At 55.4% G+C, this 23,942-nt stretch overlaps 1 protein-coding gene across 7 annotated transcripts; it reads right to left on the bottom strand.

Moving 5' to 3' along the window:
* Window positions 1-98: 98 nt before the first annotated feature.
* Window positions 99-22,583, bottom strand: SETD1A (SET domain containing 1A, histone lysine methyltransferase). Of its 7 annotated transcripts, none has more exons than XM_078074571.1 (19): window positions 21,943-22,583; window positions 20,993-21,157; window positions 20,676-20,771; window positions 18,660-18,930; window positions 17,423-17,544; window positions 16,964-17,193; window positions 15,818-16,673; window positions 14,876-15,661; window positions 14,357-14,533; window positions 14,135-14,222; window positions 13,239-13,396; window positions 13,007-13,094; window positions 10,371-10,712; window positions 3,759-4,790; window positions 3,191-3,363; window positions 2,982-3,092; window positions 2,678-2,797; window positions 948-1,085; window positions 99-860 (listed from the first exon to the last, which is right to left on the bottom strand). In XM_078074571.1, exons 2-19 carry the CDS (start codon window positions 21,140-21,142, stop codon window positions 687-689), a joined length of 5,112 nt encoding a protein of 1,703 aa, XP_077930697.1. In that variant the 5' UTR covers window positions 21,143-21,157; window positions 21,943-22,583; the 3' UTR covers window positions 99-686. The 7 variants fall into 7 exon arrangements, with proteins under 7 accessions (XP_077930697.1, XP_077930696.1, XP_077930698.1 ...); XM_078074570.1 differs by having other exon boundaries at window positions 21,904-22,583; XM_078074572.1 differs by lacking the exon at window positions 21,943-22,583 and adding an exon at window positions 21,738-21,879 and having other exon boundaries at window positions 13,007-13,091.
* Between the last annotated feature and the right edge of the window lie 1,359 nt (window positions 22,584-23,942).

Genomic DNA, 23,942 nt, shown 5'->3' on the forward strand with positions numbered 1-23,942 from the left:
CTCAGGCCACCCATTTCCCCCTCTCTTCACTCGACCCATCCTCTGTCCTTAAACCCCCATCCCCCACCTACTCTTCCCCAAAGATACTGACCAAGCACTTTTGTACAATAAAGTTTAATCACAATTATAAAAATGTGGCGTTGGGTTTGCGCTATTAACATATGTACAATCCAGCCCAACAGGAAGGGCCCACCCCCCACCATCCTGGCCTGACGGAACAGGAGCTTCCAGACGCCAGGGTGGGAGGGTGACCCACAGGGTCTGGCAGGAACAGAAGATGAGGCAGGGTTCCAGGCACGGAGTCCCTAGGACTGGGGGCACAGGGCCCCCCCCCAGGGGGAGAACATGGCCACTGCCCCTAGAGACCCCTAAACTGGGGAGGGGTGCACGCAGGGCACAAAGGGGAAGTCCCCATTAACACAAAGCAAGGGGGCTAGCAGCCCCCCAAGAACAAGATCTGTACAGGCCGGCACCCCAGGTTTCCACAGGAAACAGCTGCTGGCAGCTACAAAACATTTACAGCTTCTTCTCCGCAAAGAAAAAAAGTTAGGGGGCGGGTGGGCAGGGGCGACGGGGCAGGCAGACGTTGCCTCAAGGAACTGAGGCTCCCTCACTGGGCTCGGGGCAGGTGAGGCCTGCGGAGCCCCAAGGGGAATAAATAGGGGCGCGGGCACCCGTCCTGCCCCTCAGTTGAGGGAGCCTCGGCAGCTCTCGGTGCCGCACAGACACGGGATCTTGTTGTCCTCCAGCGGGAACTTGTAGTCGTATGTGATCTCCTCATCCACGCCGATGGGCTGCTTGGAGTAAATCACAATCTTCTTCTGGGACTCGATGGTGATCACCTTGGCGTAGCAGTTGGGCTGCACACGGGAGGGCAGTGTGAGCCGTGGCCCCTGCCCCGGGATCCCCGCCCCCCACCCCCGGCCGGGACCGCCCACCCCGCGCACCGTGCAGCAGTGGTTGATGAACCTCGCCAGGTTGCCGCACTTGGTAGCGTCGATGATGGTGTCGTGGTCCACCCGGAACAGGTAGCTGCTGCCGATGCCCTCCTGCACGTAGCGCTTCTCCCGCATGTCGGCCACCATCTGGTAGAACGGGGTGCCGCCACGGTCAGCTGCCGGCCAGAGCAGGCCTGACCCCACCAGCCCCCGTGAGGGGGCCCCGGACAGTCCCCAGCTACCACCCTGGGAGCCACATCGACCCATCCTGGACCTGCAGCTCTTCCTCTGGCTCCCACCAACCCAAGGTGCTGACTGTCTGCTTCCGGGAGCCCTGTCTCTTAGGGTACCCCCCCGGCCCTGCCCCGCATACCTCTGGCTGCCATTCTGAGTCTCCCAAAGGGCACCTCGGGGAAGTCTGCAGGAGTCAGTGGGCAGGAGCCCCTGCCTGGCCCACAGTGGGGCCAGGCCAGTTCCCGAGATGACAAGGCCATTTCAGAGGCTGAACCCTACTCATCTCTTCTCCTAGGACCCTCCCTCTCCCAAACAGGCACCCACGGGCTGCCACTCGGTGCCGTCAGGGCCCACTGTCCTGTATGAGGAGTGACTCCTATTTCCCAGAAAATGGGACGCTCAACCCTCTGCTCTCTCTCCTTGGGTGATCTCACTCTCTTCCACGGCTTCAGCTGCCAGATAAGTGCTAGGGACTCCTCCCCAACTTCCATCTCCAGCCAAAATCCACCTCGGTGGAGCCGCTGGGCGTCATCCTCTAGATGTCCCCGGGGCCCGGCAATGGCACACGTCCCCGACTGGAACTCCATTCGACCACACAGCTGCTGCTCCTCCTCACTGCCCACCTCGCTGGCAGCCCGAGCTACGTCCAGCTGCTCCGAGCAGCGCTGAGAAATGGCCTCGCTTCCCCCCGGGGCCTGCTCGCTGGAGCCAGCCCGTGGCCCAGTGCTGCCAGCTGCCTTGGACCCACAGGCTCCTCTGTTACCTCGGCTGCCACTAGGCTGCCACTGCCTAGTCCGGGCCACCTGGGCCTCTATGGGATCCCTGTGACAGCGCCCCCGCCGGTCGTGGCCTCTGGCTGTCCCCTCACGCTTGCAAAGCCCGTTACCGCTGGGCGCTTGGCCACGGCCTCCCTCCCCCTACAGCCGGCCCCAGCTCACCACCACGGCTCCTAAGCTCCGCGGAATCTGGCCTCCACTGGCCTCTCTAACCTTCACTGCGGCCGCCGGCCCTGGTTTCTCCAACTAGCCATACTGACCTCCTTGCCCTCCTAAGACTATCCTGTCTCTGGGCCTTTGCACACGCTGTCTGGCAACTGGAGCACCCCTCCCCTCATCTGAGTCTGGGAGTTCGTCGTCATCCTTCAGCTCCTGGCTTCCACATCACTGTGCGCCCACCGCTGCGGCCTCCCCGAACTTCCCCTTCCCGACCGACCAAATGCCATCGTTCGGTGCAGTTCCTTGTGCAGCGGCTGTCTTCCCCCACTGAACTAGGAGGCCCTTAAAGCGAGAAAGAACACTGGTCTTGCTTCTTCCTGGATCATTCCCATCTAGCTTAGGAGTACCCATTACTAACTGTTGATGGAAGGAAGGAAACACAAAGAGGCAGATTTCACCAACTACGTCTTGGAACCGGGAGGTCACGTGGGGCTTTACCCAGCGATGAGGTGGTTCTCATGCCAGCGTCCCGTGCGGCCATCTGACCGGGGGCTGGGTACAGGGCCTCACCTGGCGGATGTTCTGACCCACGTATTCGATGACCATCTCGTCGGCTGCAATGGGCTCCATGGCAAACAGACCCCACTCATGGATCCGGCTGCGGCCGAACCGGAGCTTCTTCTTCCGGAACTAGAGGGCAGAAGGCAGACGGTGCTGCTCGCTGCCTCCCTCAACCTAACCCCTTGCCGTGGCTGCCCCCCCTCCGAGGGGAGGAGCGCGCTTTTGGCCCCGCGCCTCCACGCCCGCCCCCAGGCGACTTCGGGATGCCGCCCTCCCTCCGAGCCGCTCTTCCCCCCGAGTCCCGGCTCCTCACCTTGAGCTGGTTCAGCTTCAGCAGATCACTGTCCATGACGGCCGACGTGCCGATGGCGCTCAGCAGCCGCCGCTGCTCAGACCGGCGCTCCGAAAGCACGCGGTTAGTCCCCTGGGAGGAGGACGGGGGTCGGGGGGGGGGGGAGGTGAGTGACAGGAGAAACCACGGGAAGAGATGCCAGGGGGCCAGGTACCAGGGCAGAGCCTTACCTGAGTGTCCGCTCCTTCCAGCTGCCGGGCCGAAACAGGGCACACATCCAGGTACCTGTCCTTTTCCTTCTTGCTGATGGGGTAATAGCCTTCACTGCGGGCGGAGCCTGTCTGGTGCTCACGGGGCCCGTCCTGGGGCCGCCGCTTGCGTTTTGGAGTGCTCAGGTTGGTGAGTGCAGGGTGTTAAGGAAGAAAATGGGTTCCTCACTGGCCAGATCCCCGGGACCCCCTCCCCTCTATCCCCCCAGTCCCAGCCCAAGGAAAGGGTGACTGACCTTAGCTGGAGGTCCCAAACATTATTTAGTGTGAGGACAGAAAGATGGAGAGAAGGAAGTCTCAGACCTCACCTTTTCTGCCAGAAAAACTTTGGGAGGCAGAGAAGGGGCAGGAGGCAGAAAGAAAAGAATGGCCTGGAGGCCAGGTGAGAAATACCCAGGCTGGCCGTGGCAGAGAGCACCGGACAGGGAGATAAACCCAGAGGCTAGCTGCAACCTGACGGGGCTGCTGCCCCCACCACTGAGGCCTGCCCTCCTGTCCAGAGCAGGCCGGCCGCTAGGGCCCAGGATATTGGTGTGATGGACCCAGTGGGTGTCGTTAAGCCAGTCAGCCCCGCTTGTCTGCTGCAGCAGCCGCTCGTACGTGAGCCGCAGGTAGCCCATGTCCTCCAAGTCCAGGCCCGAGTTCCAAATGTCATACAAGATGGTCATCTGCTCAAACTCACTGCGGGGCTCGAAGGTGGGGGGCGGAGGGGGCGGAGGGGGCGGGGGGGGCCGCCTGTGCCGGGCATGGGAGCGGAGGCTTCGCCTCCGCACGGCGCCCCCCCCGTCACTGCTGCTGCTGCCACTGCTCTCCGAGGACTCGGACTCCTCTTCCTCCTCCTCCTCCTCTTCCCCCCGCTCCTCCTGTGGTGGCTGCCGCTGCGGCTGCGGCTGCTTCGGCTCCTCTGCCTCGGCCACCACCACCTCGGGGGCCTCCAGGACCTCATCCGCTGGGGAGCTGAAGAGGGCGGCGGGGGCAGGAACCGGCTCCAGGGGCCGAGGGGCCGGTGTGGAAGGCGGCGGCTTGACGGCCAAGGCGTAGTTGTGCTCCAGGAGGATGTGGCTGAGCAGGGGGCCCGCGCGCTCGGCCTCGTCCGACGTCTCTGTGGCCTCCGAGTCGTCGCGACGGGCTGGGGTCAGGGCCAGGTCGGCCAGCACCGCCAGGTCCACTTCTGTCCCTGGCTCAGCTTCCTCCTCCTCAGCAGAGCGGCCGCGGCCTCCAGCCCGGCTGCGACCTCCTCGGGACACCTCCTCAGGCCAACTCTTGACCAGAGACGCATGGTCCAGGGGCAGGTTTCGAATGGTCCGCTCCACGGCCCGGGGGGCTTTGCGGGCGACGGGGCCAGGAGACTTGATCTGCGGAGGGGCGGCTGGGGGCGGCTCTGGCGCCGGGACCTCCTCCAGGGCAGAGAAGGAGACAGTTTTCCGGCGTTTCTTGGGTGGGGGCAGGAGGGGGATAGGAGAGGAGGGGCGCTCATCGGGCCGGGGGACGGGGGCCGCGGGCCCCACCGGCGGCTCGGCGGGCGGCTGGGGCACGCTGGGAGGCGGCTCCTCAGTGGAACCTGGGGAAGGAAGCACATAGGGAGAAGCAGAGGGTCAGCAACTCGGGCCAGCCGTCCTCAGGGGGGATTCCGTGAGGCCGCACGCCGGCTGCCGGCTCTCCTCCGCTTCGGGCGGTCACTTGTCCTCGCTCGGCCGACAGAGCTGCCTCACGCCCGCCATGTCCTCGGCACCGTGGGCTCCCTTGGCAGGAGGAGATTCTGCACCTGCTCGTTCACACAGTCGACAAACATTCACGGAGCACCAACTCCGTGTCAGGCACGGGGTAAACAAGTCGAGCAAACACTTTCAAAACCCTCAACAGAGCTTACAGTCCAATGGGGACAATGACAGGAAACAAATGCACAGCCCAAACTGCGCAGAGTTGAGATGGGGGCTCTAGAGAAACCAACGCTTAGGCTCCAGCCTTTTTACCAAGACTGGCAGTGACTGAACTATGTCCAAAGACTAGGCACACAGGCCAAGACTATTTCTGCCGGCCGCACTGCATGATGGGGATGCAATTAACCCTCTCTGAATTAAAGTATGTTATTTCAACTACAATGTTCTCTGTTTAGTGATGTGAAAAAGATATAATGTAAGCAGCTGAATCTTTGTATTAAAACACTGCATAAAATCTGTTTCCTTCCCACCACCTGCCAAGTAGCAGGAAGGTTTGCCAAAGTGGGGAGGGTTCAGGAAGACTCCCCTAAAGAAGCTGAGGGTGAAGTTGAGATCCCAAGGACGGGCGGATAGCCTGCGGAGGGGACACACCATCTTGAGCAGGTGGTGTGATCTCTCTCCAGTCCCCCAGACAGGAAGCACATCCTCCCTGTTGGGATCCCCAAGTCTGTTGCTGAGTGTGGGGGTCTGAATACAGCTCAAGACGTACAGTGACTTGTCCCTGGGGCAGACCCTGTCCTGCGGACTGACCCTCTCCGCTCCTAGGTTTCAGCCACCGGAACAGGCATGGCCTTTCAGACCTGCCTCTCCCTTCTTGCCTACTGGGAAAGCTCACATGCGGCTTTTATCCCCAGCTCAACGCCATCTTTGTGAAGGCTACCCCAACTTCTCAAGACACTGGTAGTAACTTCCTCTCAGAACCAGAAGGCCGGTGGTTCTCAAGTGCCAGGCTTCAGGGCGGCAGCAGACTGGTAACTAGTATTTTGCACCAAGCACCAATCCAAGACTTTGACGTATGTTAACTACTTATTTCATTCCCCACAACCACCCCGTGAGGTGGGTACTATTATTAAACCCAGCTTACCAATAAGGAAACTGAGGCAGAGGGAGGTTGTTAACTGGCCCAAGGTCACACAGCTCACAAATGCCAGAATAAGATCTGCACCTCAGGCGGCCGGGGTTGAACTTCAAGCTCTCTTCAACTGCCCCATGCTGCTCTGGGCATCCCGCAGTGGGACTCGGTGGTTTGACGTCTGGCTCTAGCACTCCCAGAACTAAAGGGCAGCCAGCTCCAGGCCAACCTGTGTCCATGACCTTAACAGACATTCACCAGCCAGGCACCCCAAGCAAGGCCCTCTGCCTGCTGTCTCCCGAGGCTCTGGAGAGCAGCCGGAGTCTCAGCCAGCAGTGAGCCACACTCTGAAGCTAGTGAGGCGCCGGGTGCTCGTCCCAGGCCCTCCAGTTTCTCCAAGTCTCCTTCTCTCTGCTGTTCTGGGGCAGCCCTGCCTTTGACCCATCATCCCAACCGAGCCACTGTGCCCTCTGGAAGCCTGGCTCTTGAGGAGAACGAATTCCCCTCCTGGCTCAGCTTCTTCACACAGATTTCTCTTTCGCTTCCTGTTCTCAAAGAAACCTGGCCATGCTTTTCCTTTAGGGAGACAACTTTTGGGATACCTGCCCAGTCTATACAACTCCCAAAAGCCAAGGTTTCTACAACATGACCTGCCCCACTCCCTGCCCCCAGCCAACATTAACTGATAACCTGACCCAAGCCAGGCCAACCAGAAACTTCCCTGAGAATAAGGATCTAAGATAGGAGTGGGTTTCTCCGTAGGGGTGGACAGAAGCAGGGGAAGCCCATCTGCAGGAGAGAGGAATGAATCAGACCGGAAGACAGAAGAAAGGCAAATCCCAAAGGTGTCCAGGTCCCATCTTTGGGTTTCACCAGACAAGCCCTCTCTTGCCATCGGGCCACATACCCTCTATCCCGTTGCATCCTTGGAACTCGAACATCCCCATTGTTCTCTAAAAGCCAAGGGACCTGCCTTAACCTTCTTCCCCTCTCCCAACTCTGCCATCTACTTCCAGGACTGTTCACCCCATTCTTCCCTCTCCAGTGCCCTCCTTCACTCATTCTCAGCTAGCCTTCCCCACTCACACACATGACCTTGGTAACCCCCAGATGGCCCCACCCAGGACCTTAACCCTCTGACACCCTGCCCTCTGATCACAAGTCCTCAGGTCCTTTCAGTTCACGCCACCGCACCTGTTCCATTTCCCACCTTCGGGCTCCCCCTAGCCTGTCACCCTCCTCCTAAATGAGCCACTCTCCTTCCTGTGCCTGCCCCCTGTGCCCGCCAGCAGGGCCCTCACTCTGTCTTCCCCTTTCACAGCACTTTCCACAGCCTTCAGCCACCGCCGCCACCCTGGAGACCCCCAACCCTAACTTTGCCCAGCCACCTGCATTTTCTCCTCCTTCACCCGACTCCCAGTCTCAGCAGGGCATCTGGGTCGCGAGCCCTGTCCATTTTCATCCTCACTCCTCACTCTCCTTCCCCAAGGCTCCTCCTCTACCCATCCCTTTGTGCTCAGAAAATGCCCTTCCTTCCTACTACAGAGTGAAACAGGGCGTCCTTGCGCATGAAAGCCCACATCTCTCTGCCTCCCCAATTATGGGTGTACGTGCGTCAGGCCTGGAGGTCACCCGCCCACCCCCAGGTAAGCCACCCTGACAGGTGCTGCGCTCTCTCCTGGCCCGTCTACCTGCCCCGAATCTACATGCTTGTTTCACCTTTTTAGTTTTTGAAAAACTAACCCTCCACCAACCCTGCATTCTCTTTCATCTCTCTGATCCCAGCTGGTTGACCTCAAGCATCTCTCTAAGCCTCAAATTCCTCATCTGGAAAGCGGGAGTAACAGGGATGGTGTGCGGCCTGCATGAGGAAACAATCAGCAGTGTGCTAAGCCAAGAGCCTGGCCCACAGGAAGCACTCAAAAAACGTTACCTAGTATCACTCATCACGGCCTTTAGACTCTTCTTCAGAGGAGTAGTCTACCCTTCCACAAGACTGGTTATCTCTGTCACCTCCCCTCACTCCTTTAACACCCCGTAAGTTGGCTCCAGTCTGACCCACTCTACTGAAAACGATAAGGTCACCAGTGACCCCCTAACTGCCAAATCCAACAGAAGCTCTTCCTATCTTAACAACCTCTCTTTCGGCCTGCTCATACACAACCACTCCCTCCTTTGGAAAACCAAGCTGCCACATTTCCTTCCCATCTGACCTTCAGATCTAGTGATCCAACTGCCTGTTGGATGTTTCTTACCTGGAGGCCCCAAAGGCATACCAGAGTCAACCCCAAGGAAGCATATCAGCTTTCTTCCTAATGCCGGTCCTCCTCGTCTTCCCTTTCCTGGGAAGTCGTTTAACCAAGTGGTTCATCTCCTCAATTTCTCTCAAATCCTCATCCCCACCTCTACTCCTTGCACCTCACTGTAACCAGCCCTGCTTTGGTTCATGCCCTTCACTTACCTGCATCTCTTCAAACGCTCACATGGGTCACCCTACCTCCTTCCTCACCCCTTCCAAACCCCCCCTTCCTACCAGGATGATCCTTCTGGAGAAATGCAAAACGGACCATGCCCCACTCTTTCTAGCTACCCTACTGAGAGTGATGCCCTCTGATCACCAGCTCTCCTGCTACCGATGGGCTTAGGAAAGGCCGGGAGAGGCGTCTCAGGATTAATGAGAGCCTCGACTCCTCTTGAGAGGCCTGCACCAGAGCAGAGTGCAACAGCGCTGGGAGGTCTTTATGCAGTTACTGTTCATCTCAGACCACAGATTCTCAGTACCATTTGAGAGAGGTGTCTGGAGGGCCACATGCATTTACGAAGCCTATCTTGAAAACTGACTTACTGATGCCATGCTAAGAACACCCTACTCCGAGTTACCGCCATTGCTTGCCTCACTTACTAACTGCAACAGCCTCCTAGCCTCCCCACACATACTCTGGCCCCTCTCCAAGTTCTCTCTGCACTGCATCTTTTTAAAACACAAATAAGATCACGTCACTCCTCTGATGGCATTCCACTGCCCTCAAGATAAAGACCAAATTCCTAATGAGGCCGAGTCCTCTTGTACGGCCCCGTCCTTGCTCACCTCTCCAGTTCCAGCCATGCCAGCTTCCCCTCGCTCCCCACCATCCAGAAGGCCTGTTTTATGTCTCCAACATGCTGTTTCCTCTGCCCTCAGGGACTTTGCACATTCTAATCAAGCCCAGCTGCCTGCTCTGCCTTGATTTCAGCCCAAGGATGCTTCAGCAGAAAAGACCAGCAAAGACATCCCCACAGATGTGCTCAGGTTCTCAGAGAACCCTGTTCTTCTCTCTTATGGGGCTTATCAGTCTGCCATCAGATTTGAGAGACTTTCTGAGGTATTTATTACTCAACTAAACGGTCTCTCCCTATAGACCGTAAGCTTCAGGAGGCTGAGAACAGGGCCTGTCGTGCCTACCGCTGCACCCCGTGCACCTGCCGGAAGCACAGGTGACCCTAGAACAACACAGGTTTGAACCGTGCAGGGCCACTTACACACACACTTTTTCTGGGAAATACGGCTGAGTATCATAAACATATCTTCCTTACGATTTTAAGGTTTTTCTTTTTTCTCTAGCTTACTCTCTTGTAAGAATATAGTACACAATACGTATAACATACAGAAAACGTGTTAACCGACTACTTATGTCATCAGTAAGGCTTCTGGTCAACAGTAGACTATTAACAGTTAGGCTTTTGGGGAGTCAAAAGTTATAGGTGGATTTTCAACTGCACAGGGGGTTGGCGCCCCTAACCCTGCATTGTTCAGGGATCAACTATACTCAGTAAATAAATATCCCCTGCCTGAATGAACAGCATACATACTATAAAGTAACAGTCAAACATACAAATCCACAAGGCAAAGCAAAGGTAAAATTAACTTCTGAGCCAAAGCTGTTCATAGGTGTCTTCCACCTATTTGTCCATTTAATCACCTGCAAGTACACACAACACATTAAAGCAGAAGCTCAAGAAAATTAATAGGGGGAATTTGTTAAATTGGGAATTTTCTCCTTAATTAACTTAGAAAGAGACCGTTCTGGGACGGGCGGGGTGCGGGAGCGCTGAGAGACCACCGCTGTCCCTGGTAGCCACACGCCTGCTCTGGCTCTGCGAGCCGCCGCTGGCAGCACAGCACAGTCTGAACGGGGCCATAAATGTCTCCAAGGGAGGACTGACAGGAGATGGTGACTTCTGTCCAGTTTGTATGCTTTCAAACAAAGCCACGTACTAGGACATCATTCATAAACGTGGACCCCACTGTTCTCACAAGGACAGACGCAAACATAAACAAAGACCAAATCACCGGCTCGGCACCACCTACCCGCAGGTCTTGCTGGAGACTTTTCCTGTTCAGGGAGAGGCGTGGCTGGGGAGCCCGCAAGCGGCTCTGGCGCGGGCTCTTCCACGGGTGCTGGCGGGGGCGCGGGGACATCTCGGGGGGGAGGGGATGCTGGGGGTACGGCTGCTGGCTGCTCCTCTTCCTCTTCCTCTTCTGAGGAGGACTCAGATGATGATGAGGATGATGAGGACGAGGAGGAGGAAGATGAGGAAGATGAGGAGCTGGATGAGCTGCTGCTCTCGGAGTCCGACGTGCTATCATTTTCACCATCTGAGTCAGCATACAGAGAACATTTGGAGGACGAATCGCTTTCCCCGTCCTCGCCTGGAAATCCAGAAGGGGCAATCAGGCGAGGTGGGAACACCCCTTACTTGGCCAAGCCCTGGGTCCACTCACTGACTCACTACTATGGATAGGTTAGGCTCTGTGCCAGGTGCTAGGTGCTGGGAAGTGCAACCCTCAAGGAGTTGGATAAGTACACTGTTTGCTCACAGTGAGACCAGCTTCAGTATGAAAGACCAGGGGAGCGAGGCAAAGGGAAGTCCTGGATTCTGCCGAAGATCCAGTCAGGGGAGGGATCCCTGTGAGGGAGATGCTCAAGTCGAGAAGGACAAGTAGAAATGCACTAGGAAGACACGAGGGCTAAACAGGGGTGTCAGAGGTGAAGGGAGATGGGAGACCAGAGACCGCTAAGCGGTCTGCTTTAACTACCAAAGCTTTTCCCAAGGCGGGTCTTAGAGAAGCTGCCGGGGCGAGACTCATAAAAAGGAGTCCAGGGTAAAATGAGCTTTAAAAGTGTTATATGCATGGGGCGCCTGGGTGGCTCAGTTAGTTAAACGACAGCCTTCGGCTCAGGCCCTGGGATGGAGCCCCGCATCGGGCTCCCTGCTCCTCAGAGAGCCTGCTTCTCCCTCTCCCTCTGCCTGCCGCTCCCCCTGCTTGTGCTGTCAAATAAAATCTTAAAAAAAAAAAAAAGGTGTTATATATGCTCTATACCTCTGAGAAATGGCAATATGTTGGAAGGACTTTATAAGAAATTAAGAATTTTAAAATGTCTGAGGAACACAAGTGAATGAATTTATTTTTTATTTTTATTTTTTTTAAGATTTTATTTATTTATTTGACACAAGTGGATGAATTTAGAATAGATGGTGGTGGTGGCCTGCGATGGGTCTGGAGGATGGCAAGATGGAGCTCAACAGATAAATTGGAGCTAGGTTAGAAATGGCCCAGAGTATTGGGCTGAGGAGTCATCTTCTAGAAAATAGGGAGCTAGAAATAGACTTTACGGGGGCGCCTGGGTGGCTCAGCCGTTAAGCGTCTGCCTTCGGCTCAGGTCATGATCCCAGGGTCCTGGGATCGAGCCCCACATCGGGCTCCCTGCTCTGCAGGGAGTCTGCTTCTCCCTCTCCCACTCCCCCTGCTTGTGTTCCCTCTCTCGCTGTGTCTCTGTCTGTCAAATAAATAAAATAAAATCTTTAAAAAAAAAAAAAAAAAAAAAAGAAATAGACTTTACGGAGGGAAGTAACAGTGTCAGGTGTGCGCTGGAGGGAAGAGAATTCCATCTGCAGGTTGGAAAATGGACTGAATGGAGGAGGAAGGATGGAACCAAAGACAGGGAAATCAGTCAACACAGCTGCAAAAGACTCTAAGTGAGAACGACAGGCCAGCAGGAACAAAGAAGGCAACAAATCCCAGAAACACTGAGGTGGTGAAACGGACAGAAAGCGGTGACCAAGTGGATGTGTGGCAGTCTCCCCACTTAAGAGCAGGTGACCCCACCCTCTGCCTTCATGAAAAGACAGCCTCTCAGATCATCATTCTTCCCATCTGGCCTCTGCTGAAATGGCACCTCTCAGAGGTGCTCCTTCTCCAAGATATCTAGAACAGCCCATCTTTCCCCAGCTCCCCCATCCGTTACTCTCTACCCCAGTAACCTACTTTCTCTTCTTTAAACTACGCATCTGTCTTCCAAGGTGCTATCTGTTCATTTGTCAAGTCTCCTCCTCCCCTCCAATCGATCCCAAGTTCCATAAAAGATGTGTCCCCAATACCTAGAACAGTGTCTGGTACCGAGTAGGGGCTCAACAGCTAGCACTGAACAAATGAAGGAGAAGCAAGACTAAACCATGTGCCCCAGACTCAATGGATGTGGATGGACAAACAGGTGTCCAACTGAAGAGCGGAGTTGTGTCTGGTGATGGCAGCCGGGGGAGAGGAGATGAGGGGGCGCACGGCTCGGCGGCCGGGCCTTCAAAGACGCGCAGTGCTCAAAGGCAGAAAGGCACAGTCTGGTAGTACCAGGGGGCAGCAGGAGAACTCGGACCCCTCATCCTGAGGGGCTGAGAAAATAAGTTAGTTCTGCTGGGTTGTCATCAGGCGAGAGCCATGTGTCAGCACAGCAGGTAAACAGAAGGGAGCGGTCTGGGTGTCGGAGTTACTGTTTACAATGGGCCAAGGGTTCCAAAAGATGGGGCTGAAAGACAGCTGCTTTGGGGAAGAGCAAAGGAGGCCAAAACATCCAGCACGAAGTTTCTGCGGACTCAGGGAAGGGCTAGACAGGCAGCGGAACCCCTTCTTCCCCAAGCCAGAACTCGGCTGACCTGTCTGTAACTTACCATCTGATGCCTCGGTCTCCTTCTTTGCAGTGTCCATGGCTTCCTCACGTTCTTCATCTTCTTCATCTTCCTCATCCTCCTCCTCCTCCTTAAAGAAAAGGACAAATAGGGACTAACAAGAAAAGGACAGTTGTCCTCCAGGAGGCCACTGCTACCTGGGCTCCAGGCCAAAGAGGCGGCGGCTACGGGGACGGGAAATCTTGGCAGGGAGCAGGCGCCAATGGCCCCTCACCTTCTCTGAGGAGGACTCCTGGGATGCCTCCTCCCCCTCACTGTCCAGAGCAAAGGACTTGCGGTGCTTGCCCTGGGTCTTGCTTCGCTCTTCGTCTCGCTTTGGGGGCTTGGTCCCCGCACGTCCAGGCTCTCCGGCCTCCTTGTCCCGCTCAGGGTCTAGGCGCAGTTGAGTGGCAGTTAGAGGGCAATTTACCATCAGTAGGAACAGTTCCCGTCCCCTGGTCTGAAAAGAGCTTTGCACACACCCCTGATCTTCCTGACGGTCCGACCAGACAGACCTCATTTTACAGACAAGAAGCTGAAGCTCAACAGAGAAATACAAAAACCCCAGAGCTACCTAGCATTTTCTATAGTTTAACCACACCGCACCCGCTTCACCTTTTGTCCTTTTTGGGGTCGGGTGGAAGAGGGAACGGACTTGTTACGCCTGCCCCAAGAAAATAGCACTAAGCCAATGGGTCTCCAGGGAAGCCAATCGGACTCAGTAAGGAAGTTGCCTAGCCACGTAAGCCATCAACCCACAGCTCAGACCTAGGCAAACTGGAAAGAAGGTTGGAGAAGAGCTTAAGCATTAGATGGGAAACCAAGGTAAGCGACCTGTTTAACCTTGAAACTCTAGGATTCTAGATGTTAAAGTTACCGTTTCTATTTTACGGGGGAACTATGAAATACAGGAAGCTTCAACGAGCACGCCAGAGTAAGAACCACAACCAGGACCCAGGAATAACCCTATCTTAAGCTTCTCACATCTCTCCGCACTGCTTTAACTCCGTAGCAAAACCTCTCCTTGGCCACTTGCCCTCAGACACCTTCCCCCTTTCTCACTGCTTCCTGCATTCCTATCAGAAGCTAGTACCCTTTCCCCTTTCTGCTCCCACCTGACCTCCCACTCACCATCTTCATCTTCCTCAGCTGGAGTGGAAGGACGGGGCCTCTTTTCCTCACTGGCCTCTGAAATTTCTGAAGGCTCTTTTCGCTTCACCTGGGGCGTGGGAAGAGATGGGGCCTGTTTTGAACTCAAACACTCACAGATCCCAACCACCCCTACCTACCCCACGGAAGGGAGGTCCCCAGCCCGCCCTCTCCTCCCTCTGAGGAAACATCAGTTCTGGGTACCTTGAAAGAAGGCAGCCGCAGGGCCCCTCGCAGCCCTGACCCAAAGGCGAAGGCCTCGATGCCCGTGGTCCCCCCACTCTTGGCCCAGTCTACGAGGGACAGCAGGCCCGGCTCTTTGAGTTTTGTCTTCTCTTTATCCTCCTCCTTGGCTTGCTGTTTGGCTGCGTTCTGGAATGGCTGCAGGCAGTAGGGGGACTGAGCCCCAGAACCCAGGCGCTCCCTCCTGCCTCCTGCCTGAGAACTACTCCCAGGTCCCAGGAATACAGAAATGCATCTACTCACTCCTCTATTTGACACAGATCTATGCCACACCCCCCTGCACCAGCCCCGTACAGGCATTTTCTCCAAAGTCTGCTCGTTTAGTCCACCCCTCTTACAAAGCAGCTACTATCATTCCCATTCTACAAACAGAAACGTTGAAGATCAAAACTCAGAGATTTAAGGGCCTCACATAAGCCAGAAGTCTACTTTCTCCAACGGAGCCCCAAGGTTTCCCCAGTCCCAGGCACTGCCCCTCACCTTGGCCTTCTCTTCTTTGCTCTCCCACCACTGGTCAAAGGCTCCAAAGGCCACATTCTCCACCATCTTGCGGTTGAGGTCTCGCTGCATGATGCTCTTCATCTCTTGGACGAGGGTGGCCAACACCCGTCCCACGGTGCCTGCTGATGGTAGGGCCTTGCCCTCTGCCAGCTCTGCCTCCTCCCTGGGAGGTAGCCGGGCCTCTTCTCCCGAGATCGAGGAGGAGGGCAGGGGCTCGGCTGCCATGGGCAAAGGCAGGTGGTAGGCCTCCCGGGAGTAGGCCCCTCGGCCTTCTTGCCCTTGTGTGTACAGAGCATAGGGTAAGCCATAGGCTGCCTCTTGGGGGGGTGGGAATGGGAGGAAGGCCTCCCCAAAGGCTCCACCGGGGGGACCAGCTGAGGCAGCAGTCAATCCCTTGCCCTGCCGCAGCTGGTGAAGCCGAGTTAACATCTGGGTCTGCATCTGGAAGGACATGGGCATCCCTCCCCACTGAGCCCCAAGTCGATCCATGAGCTCTAGGGAGTTCACAAAGTCATAAATGTGGGGGGGTGGCGGAGGAGGTGGGGGGTACTCAGGGGGTGGTGGCCCATCAGGGCGTGGTGGAAGGAGGTAGGCAGGCTGGTGGGGAGGATAACCAAGGGGCAGGGAAGCCAAGTAGGGAGGGGGAGGAGGGGGTGGAGGAGGAGGGGGTGGAGGCTGCTGGGGGGGTGTTGGGGCCGGAGGGGGTGAGCCGCCCCTGTCATCGTCGGAGATCTCCATGTCCTCTCCAGAAGAGCATGGAGAAGCCTGCAGGGGTGCAGAGAAGGGTCACAGAAAGCTTCTGCCTATTTTCTGGGCTCTTTCTCAAATCCGTTCTCTTGCCTGATTCCCTTCCCTCCCCCGCCGGGCCCAACCCTGCCTCCCGGATCCCAGGCACCTCTGCTGGCTGACCTCCAACCTCACCTGGTTCTGTCCGTTGGCCTTGGGAGACTCCCGGGTAGCCCCTGGTTCCCCACTCCCTGTAGGTGCCACATCCTCAAAATTAGCTGGGGCTGGAGGGGGCGTGCAGGGTCCGTGACCTGACCCAGAAGGCACCTCGCTCCCTGCGTCTCTAGACCCAGGGCCTGTGGTGCTGTTCTCTTCCTCCTCCTCCGTGTCAGAGGCCAGGAACGAAAACTTGGAGCGCTGCTCCTTCAGCAACATCTCAATGCGGGAATCCAGGCTGCTATGTTGAGCGAAGGGCACACTCTCGTTGGTGGTCTCTGGGGCCGGAGAGCCGGAGCGGGCAGGTGAAGCTGGGCGGGGGGAGGTCCGAGCTTCTTCTCTCTCAGGGCTGGGCCCCCCCCCACCCCCGCCTCCACCCGGTTCTGGAGGCTCCGGGGGTGGAGCTTCTGAGGCAGGAGGCCGGTAGTCCTGGTCAGCAGGCCGGCTGGGCTCAGGGGGCAAGTAGGAGGTGTAGGAAGGCGGGAAGCGCTCAGCTGCGTTTTCAGCAAAAGATGCCCCAGGGGGCTCCTCCCGAGTCGCCCGGCGGGGAGGGTAGGAAGCATGGCGTTGGTAGCGGTTCCAGCTCTCATAATACGCTGGGTAGTTAGAGTCAGTCCCACGAAAATGAGAGGAGGAGGACGAAGAGGAGGACGAAGAGGACGAGGACAACGAGGAGGAGGAGGAGGAGGACGAGGACGAGGCAGTGGCTACAGTCGTGGCGGAGACAGCGGTGGAGGTGGTCGTGGGGGCTGAAGATGCGGAGAAATGGCGGCGGGAGAAGGAATCCTGGTAACTGTTCTCCGAGCGCCGGGGCTTGAAGGAGGTTGAAGTGGTGCTGGAGAGAGAGTGCAGGAGTTAGCTGGGTTCAGCTCTGTAGGACCGAACCCTAGTGTCCTGGTTCTCAGGACCCAAAGCCCCTTGAGTCAACGCCCCCAAAGGAAGATCTAAACGCTGTTGGGTTTCTAGCTAGACAGTGAGTTCCCTGAGGACAGGGATTTGTTGGCTGAATCCACAGAGAAACCAGGACAAATGACTCCCAACTCCCCTTTTAAAGAGACTTCAGGTTTCTTCTTCCTAGTGGCAACTCCCAGAATCTGGGGGTCCCAGAGGGTGTTCACTCTGCACCTGCTGGAGTAGGCAGAGTCCTGAGAGTAGGGGGTGCTGCCCCGAGATGTGTAAGGGGTTCCTTGGGAGGACTGAGGGGTGAATTGGCCAAAGGAAGATGGGGTGTCTTGTCGGCTGCTGGAGAAGCTTGTGTCCTGGGAGCAAGGGGTGCCATTGCCAGGTGTGCCCACACCGGCGGTGCCTGCCGGGTAGGCAGCTGTGTCAGAGGAGGAGCGGCGGCGGGATTCAGTCTGGAGGGCAAAAGTAGAGCAGGGAGAAAAGAAGAGATCAAGTACCATGTGACAGCTTGCCCTTCCCCAAACCACGAACCCCAGTTCCCTGTCTTTTGAAAGCATCTCAGCATCTTTTCTTGGCTCTTGCTATCCTTAACGGGGAAGTCCAGAACCTCCCAAATGCTGTTCCTGGCACCCAAGCACTGTGCCCAGGCGGCGAGGGCCACGGCAACCACGAGCTACTTACTGCCTCAGCGGCTGCACCAGAGCCCTGGAACTTCTCACTCAGGGCCTTGCCCCCCGTGGGCACTGTCTGAGGGGTGTAGGAGCCGTTGACTATCAGTTCATAGTACTTCATTCGCTGTTGTCCTGGAGGGAGGAAGATGGGAACCATCAGAGTCAGACAGAAAAAACTCCTCCTTCCTGATTTGTTTTTCCCACTTCTTTCTCAGACTTCAAGTTTCCTACAATTTCTTGGAGTCCTGGATTCAGGGATTTCAGTTACCTTACCTCTATCTTTGGGACCTTCTATCTCATCTCTACCTAACGATACTACAAACGACGTGCCGAATGGCACTTCGCAGCTTATAAATAAATGCCTCTACTTATATTACTAAGTTGGATGATCACCAGGAGAGAGAAGCATCAGTACCCCTATTTTATAGGCTCAAAGAAAATTGACCTGCACAAAGTCACAAAGTTGGTCAGTGGCAGACTGGAATTCAAACCCAGGTCGTCTGATGCTAGATCCCACCATGCTCTTCATCCTACAAACTAAAGGTTGCAAAATGGCAGCCTGAGGGGTAAATCCAGGCCACAGATGTCTTATTTGCCCTACAAAATCACTTAAAAAAATTTGGGGGAGGGGGTTGCAGCATTTAAAAACCCTGAGATTTACACAAAAACCTAGATTTTTGACTTAATAACAAAACATTACTTGGCAACATTAGTCCTCATTCTCACTTGCAAACTGGCTAATACCAACTAACAGCTGCCTCCTTTCGATGGCACAGTACTCTACAGTCCGTCCCCCCCCGCCACAGTCCCTCGCTCCTCCCTACTGCCTCTTAACACAGAACCCCAGGCTGCTTCACTCATCTGTACAGGTCCCAAATTCTTGATCCAAAATTTCAAAACCCCAAGAAACTCCAGACCAAGCATTTTTTGGAATTTGATCTCAAAATCTGATCTGAGCTGAGGCGATTTACTAGTTCTTATTGATCATACCTAGCGTGACCCTTCCTACGTTCTTACAAATACAGTCACGTGCTAGACTGTAAGACGCTACCCAACCTTGCCAAAGATCACACAGACAGAAAACACATAAAAGCCTCTGTAAAGTTCTAATTTCAGAAACACATCTGGCCCCAAGAGTTTCAGCTGAGGAATCATGAACCTGACCGTGTGCCTGGCCCCAAACAGGCATTTGCACGTGCAGCCTCTGCTGGAGCTCAACCTTAGGCAGCAGGCAAGAGAGCCCTCACCTTTGATGTCGAGCTGGGCATGGATGATGTTGCCCATGACGGAGGTAAGGTGGAGGTTTTTGACTGTTTCCTTGGCTCCCCGAGTGCTAGTGAAGAGCACGCGGGCCAGGCCCAGGTGCTTGCGAGTACGGGGGTGAAGAAGGATCTCTACCTCTTCCACCTCACCGTACTTTCGGCACATATCCTTCAGGAAGGTCTCCCGCACATTGTCATTCAGCCTCGCGAAAGTCACTTCCTTCAGTGGGATCTGTCCGATATAGAACTCATCGAGCTGTGGAGAGGACAGGAGTCTTGAGTCTGGGGTCTCAATACTGACCACGGTGCCTTTGCCCTTTGGGAAACTTGGTCGAGAGAAGACCAGGAAACACAGGCAAAGAAACGGGGGAAAGGGCCCCAACAAGTGCAACGTGAGACCGACCCCTCTCTGCTCTGAGTTCTTCTCATCACCGAATAACGCAAGAACCAAGAAAAGAAACGTACAACTGAGAAATAAACATACGTGGAAAAAACTAATTGTAGGGAATAACTCACTAGTTTAGCTTTTGCCACGGACTGGGCACTAGGAATACAAAGATGAAAAAAAAAAAAAAGATTCCTGTTCAGAAAAGCAAATCAGACACACACACAGTCACAACAGGACACAAATGTCAGCATAAGTATAGACAGGGTGTCTGGGAGCCCAGCGAAGGAGTGGAGGCAGGGAAGAATTCATAAAGGTGGTGTCATTCCTGTTTGGCTTTTTGGGTAGCTAGAGTTCACCAGATGACAAGGACTTGTAGGACACAGAACTGTAAAATAACTTGGCATTTTCTAGGAGCTGCAAAACGTACGGTAGAGTGGAACACGTATGTGGCAGGAGATGAGGCTTGGCCAGATCAATAATCATATGTGCCAATGCACAAAACGTGGGACTTGGCAACGAAAGTAATGTAAGAGTAAAATAAAAAAGACAAATGGCAGGGTGGAACATGAAATGGGAAAAGAAAACAGAGGCATATAACATATAAGAATATGCATTAAAAAAACAGCAACAGAAAAAGGAAAATTAAGATTAAAAAGAAAATGGGTTTAGGAAAAAAGAGTCAGCAGGACTTGGTAACAGATTATATAATACAGGAGAGAACAATCAAAAGATGACTCCCAGGTTTCCAGTTTGTGCAGCTAAATAGATGGTTTTACCATTCATCAGTAAAAGGGAAATGGAAGGGAAAGCGGGATTAAGGAGTAAAGATAACTTGTTTTCGATCTCTTGAGTCTGCTATGTCTGTGGGGCCTCCAAATGAAGCTGTCCCTCTATCAGGGCATACAAGTCTGGAGTTCAGGAGACTGATTTTGGCTGGAAACAGAAATTTGGAAGTCACCAATGTTTCAGCTACAGTCAAAATTATGGGTATGAAAAAGACTGTCCAGAGAGAATATACAAAGTGAAAAAAAAATGGACTGAGACTACCTTACAAATGATTTATTTAAAAAGGAAGGAGAGTAAAGAATTAGTGAAGGAAACCGAGAACCTTCAATTTTCGAGGGCCAGTCCAAGGCCTGATGAATATCCTGCCTAGACAGGGAAATAGGAATCTTCTGAAGAAACAAGATGGAGGATCAAGTGACCAAACGAGGGGTAAGGAGCAGAGGACTCCCAAGGATGGAGTCCCTGGCCTTGTCACTCCCCTTAATTGTTGAGAAACTGGGGTACCACCAGGGCACTGTAATGCTTTGCATTTTCTAGGAGTACGCAGTGACGGCTACAGCAACTAAACGTACCTTTACTTCATTCTTCAAGAAATCAGCACCCCTGCTTGGAACACCTCACCTATACCTTTCTAGAAGATAAACACAACTCTTCTCCAGAACAACTCAGTTTCACAGCCTCAGAGATTATAAGATCTGGTTATGATCCCTTCATAGAAAAGCCCCTTCCCCCTTTCATTAGCCTATCTTGAGACTAAACTAACAGGATGGATCCTCCACACATCCCCCCCCAAGGGCCACCACACCCAGAGTCTAGCAGATACATACCTTAAACTTAGGGACTGGGAGGGAAAAGTCTCTGTTTTTGGACCTGACGTGGCAACGGGGATCTTGGAGGTCTTCCACTGGTATATACTTTGAGTCCTAGGAAGGAAAGCAGGAACAGAAAGACAGCTCAAGGTGAAAAAGCCGTGCTGTTGAGCTTTAGGAAGCGCATCTGGAGCCCCACATGCAAAAGAGCAGGGTTCTGGTTGCCCACTTTTAAGAAGGCAGGCTATGGGTATGGGAGGTCAGGGTGCTCAACAGAGGTAACAGAGACGAATGGGGCCCAGAGTTCCCTAGCTGGCAAGGCCTGGGGAACTCACGTTGACACTGAAGTGGACTCCATCGTAGCGGTACACCTTTTGAGAAGGCCTGCGCAAGGCAGGGTCTAAGGCAGGATCCACGATGAGCTTGTAGTTCCGCCACTGGAAGCTCGGGGCTTTCTGCCCATCTCCCCCACCTTCCTGATCCATCTTTGCTCATTTACACTGTTAGGAAAGAGGAATACGCAAGGGGGTTCAGGACTTAGGCCTGACTCCCTTGCTGCCCCTCACCGACTAGCCCCGACTTCAGGTCCTCTCATCACCTCAGTTTCCACACCTCACCATGACCCGTGACTCCCCCAGATTTTCCCCCAAGTACCCTCTTTCACCACAACACCCCATTCTCTCTCCACCTCCCAACTCTCCCCTCAGGCCCCCAGGCCCATCTCGCGCCCCCTTACCTTCCCGCTCTGCCTAGCGCGCGCCCCACTTGGCCTCAGAGCAAGACCCCTCCCCCGCCCCCTGGCAGGCCCCGCCCCCTCCCGCCTCCTCACCGGCCAGCGGCCCGGGCCAAGCCCGGCTCTCGCTCCCACACACCCGCTCGCGTCCCCGCGCCCCGATCCTCTGGCCAAGAGGTGGCACCTCTTCGGGGCGTTGGAAACACCGCGAGACCGAGCCCGAGACCCGGCTTCGGCCCCGAATCCGGGCGGGGGGGGTGGGGGGAACGCGCGCCGCTGCCCTCTCCTCCCGCCCCGGCGCGATCTGCCCCCCCATCTCCGCGCACGCGCGGCGAGGCCTCACTCACCCGCTCGTGGCGAGCGGCTCCCCCTCCCCCCACCCCGCGCGGCACCTCAGCGGCGCGAGGCGGCGGCGGCGGCGGCGGCAGCGCGAGACCCGGCCCCGCAGCGGTGGCGGCGGCGGCGCCCCCCCACCACCACCTCCCCGGCGCGCGCACCAAACACCACCGCCACCTGCGCGAGGCCCAGCGGGCACAGCGTCTACATTCGCACTTTCGCCACGGGTGCCGCCAGGAGATCCACGGGGCCGAGGAGAGCGGCTTCGCCTCGGCCGGCGCCCTTTAAGGCTCGAGAGGTGCGGCCCAGGGAGCCTGGAGATTGGCCGCATTCCCCGGAGAGTGGGCTTCACCACGACTATCCAGCTGCTTTGGCCTGGGGTCCTTGACGAATCGGCGGCGACGGAAGCAGCGACTAATCCCTGAGGAAAAAGGGGGCGGGGCGGAGGGGAGGAGGCCAGCCAGAGCTGGGGAGATTTGAGTGGCGCGTTGAACAGACGCAGATTCGTCAGGCGGGCGGGGCGAATCGGTGGACGGGATGCGCGCTCCTTCTCTCTTCTTTTCTGCTTCTTCCTCGCGCGGCCAAAGACCTAAAAGGCTGCAGATTCGCCACAGGTCCTGGCCTCACTGTCGCCTCCCTTCACCCGCCTTGCTGGAGTCAAGAAAATAATGCCTGGTTAGCCAAGCCCTGTTGGCAGAGTTGGCCACTTTTTCTGGATCTTTCTTAGTAGCGCAGCTTAGGGGATGCCCAATTCCGACCCTGGGGAAATGGCTACGGCCCAAAGCTGCTCTCGGAGTACTATGAGAATTTTCGGCCGAGTATAGAGAGGCCCAAGTAATTCTGAGGAAGAGCCGGCCTGGCGAATCTGCGGACCCTCCTGTGGGCGGGGCCAAGGCGCGGCGCGCAGAGGGCGTGGCCAGGGCGTGTAAAGCCCGGCGTCGCGGGGGCGCTTCCTGTAGGACCCACCGAAACCGTGCGGGCTGGGAGGGGTGCCCAGGAGGTGGAAAAATACAACCAACAGTGGTGACTCAGGCCGTTTGTCTGGCGTCGCACATAATGCGGGCAAGGTTTGCCTGTCGCCATCCCCCTTGGGCCTATAGCTGTTTAAGATGCCCATTTGACAGACTGGGAGACTGAGGCCTGCAGAAGGTGCCGCATTTTACCTATACTCGACCCACCATTCGTGATTCAATCGAAGGCTACCTCAAAGTAATGTTTTAAGACTTGTGGGGCTTAAAGGCCCTAGAACAGGTCTTGTGAAAAATAAACTAGTACGTACTGGAGCTGGGATGGTCGATTCTTCAAGCATCATGGTCCCAGTGCCCACCGTTTTCAGCCGGGGGGGGGGCGGGGGGTGCTAAGCTTACGTGGTCCCGCCGCTCGAGGGCAGCACCGGCCCAGGCGCTGAGGTCACCGAGGCTGGGCATCCTTTTCTTTCGCTGGGACGCAGGGCATCTTGGTTTCTGGGTAATGGCACTCCCAGGAGACCCCTCGGCTTGAGCTGAGGATGCCCTAGCTTTCAGACATTTCTATCTACGTTAGTCCCTCGCTGTGTGACCTTGGGCAAGCCACTGACCTCTCTAAACTTAAGATTCTTCCTCGGAAAAGATGTTAATTCCTGTCACGCAGGACTACTGTAGGCGTCGGAACAGTGCAGGAAAGGTAGGCCTGGTTCATGCAAATTCACAATTCTAAGTAACAGGAAAAGAGAAAAGACGGACTTGACCGAGGTCGCAACGTGGTAAGAATAGATGAGAGGATTAGAACCCCTTAAAATTTTGAGGAAAATTAGGCTGAAAAGAATTTTCATGAACGCATGGCGATGAGAGCAGATTCCTTTCTCTTGTCTCAGTTGAAAGGTATTGGCTTTTTATATCAGAAAGATTCCCCGTGCTATGGTAAAGGTAGTCCAAGTTTTCATTGGCTTTGGGCAAGATCCTCCCTCAGCTTTCGCAGGTCTGTTTCCTTATCTCTGAAATGCAAATGATAAATACTTGTCTCTTGAGGTGGTTGTGAGAGTTAGATAAGGTTACCTAGCTTCTAGTATGTAGTAGTCACTCAAGAAAGTTACACCAAAAGAAGCTTATTCTAAATCCACAACGGAAGAGATGGAGACTCTGGGCTCAGGAACAAGAGTGCAAACATTTTTGGCTTTGGAATAACTCAGTCTCCAAATCAGGAGCTACTGGCCCCTGTCAGTGCCAGAAGGGGGTCAT

This window comes from Halichoerus grypus, chromosome 6 (assembly GCF_964656455.1).
Source record: "Halichoerus grypus chromosome 6, mHalGry1.hap1.1, whole genome shotgun sequence".
In the NCBI taxonomy this organism is placed as follows: Eukaryota; Metazoa; Chordata; class Mammalia; order Carnivora; family Phocidae; genus Halichoerus; species Halichoerus grypus.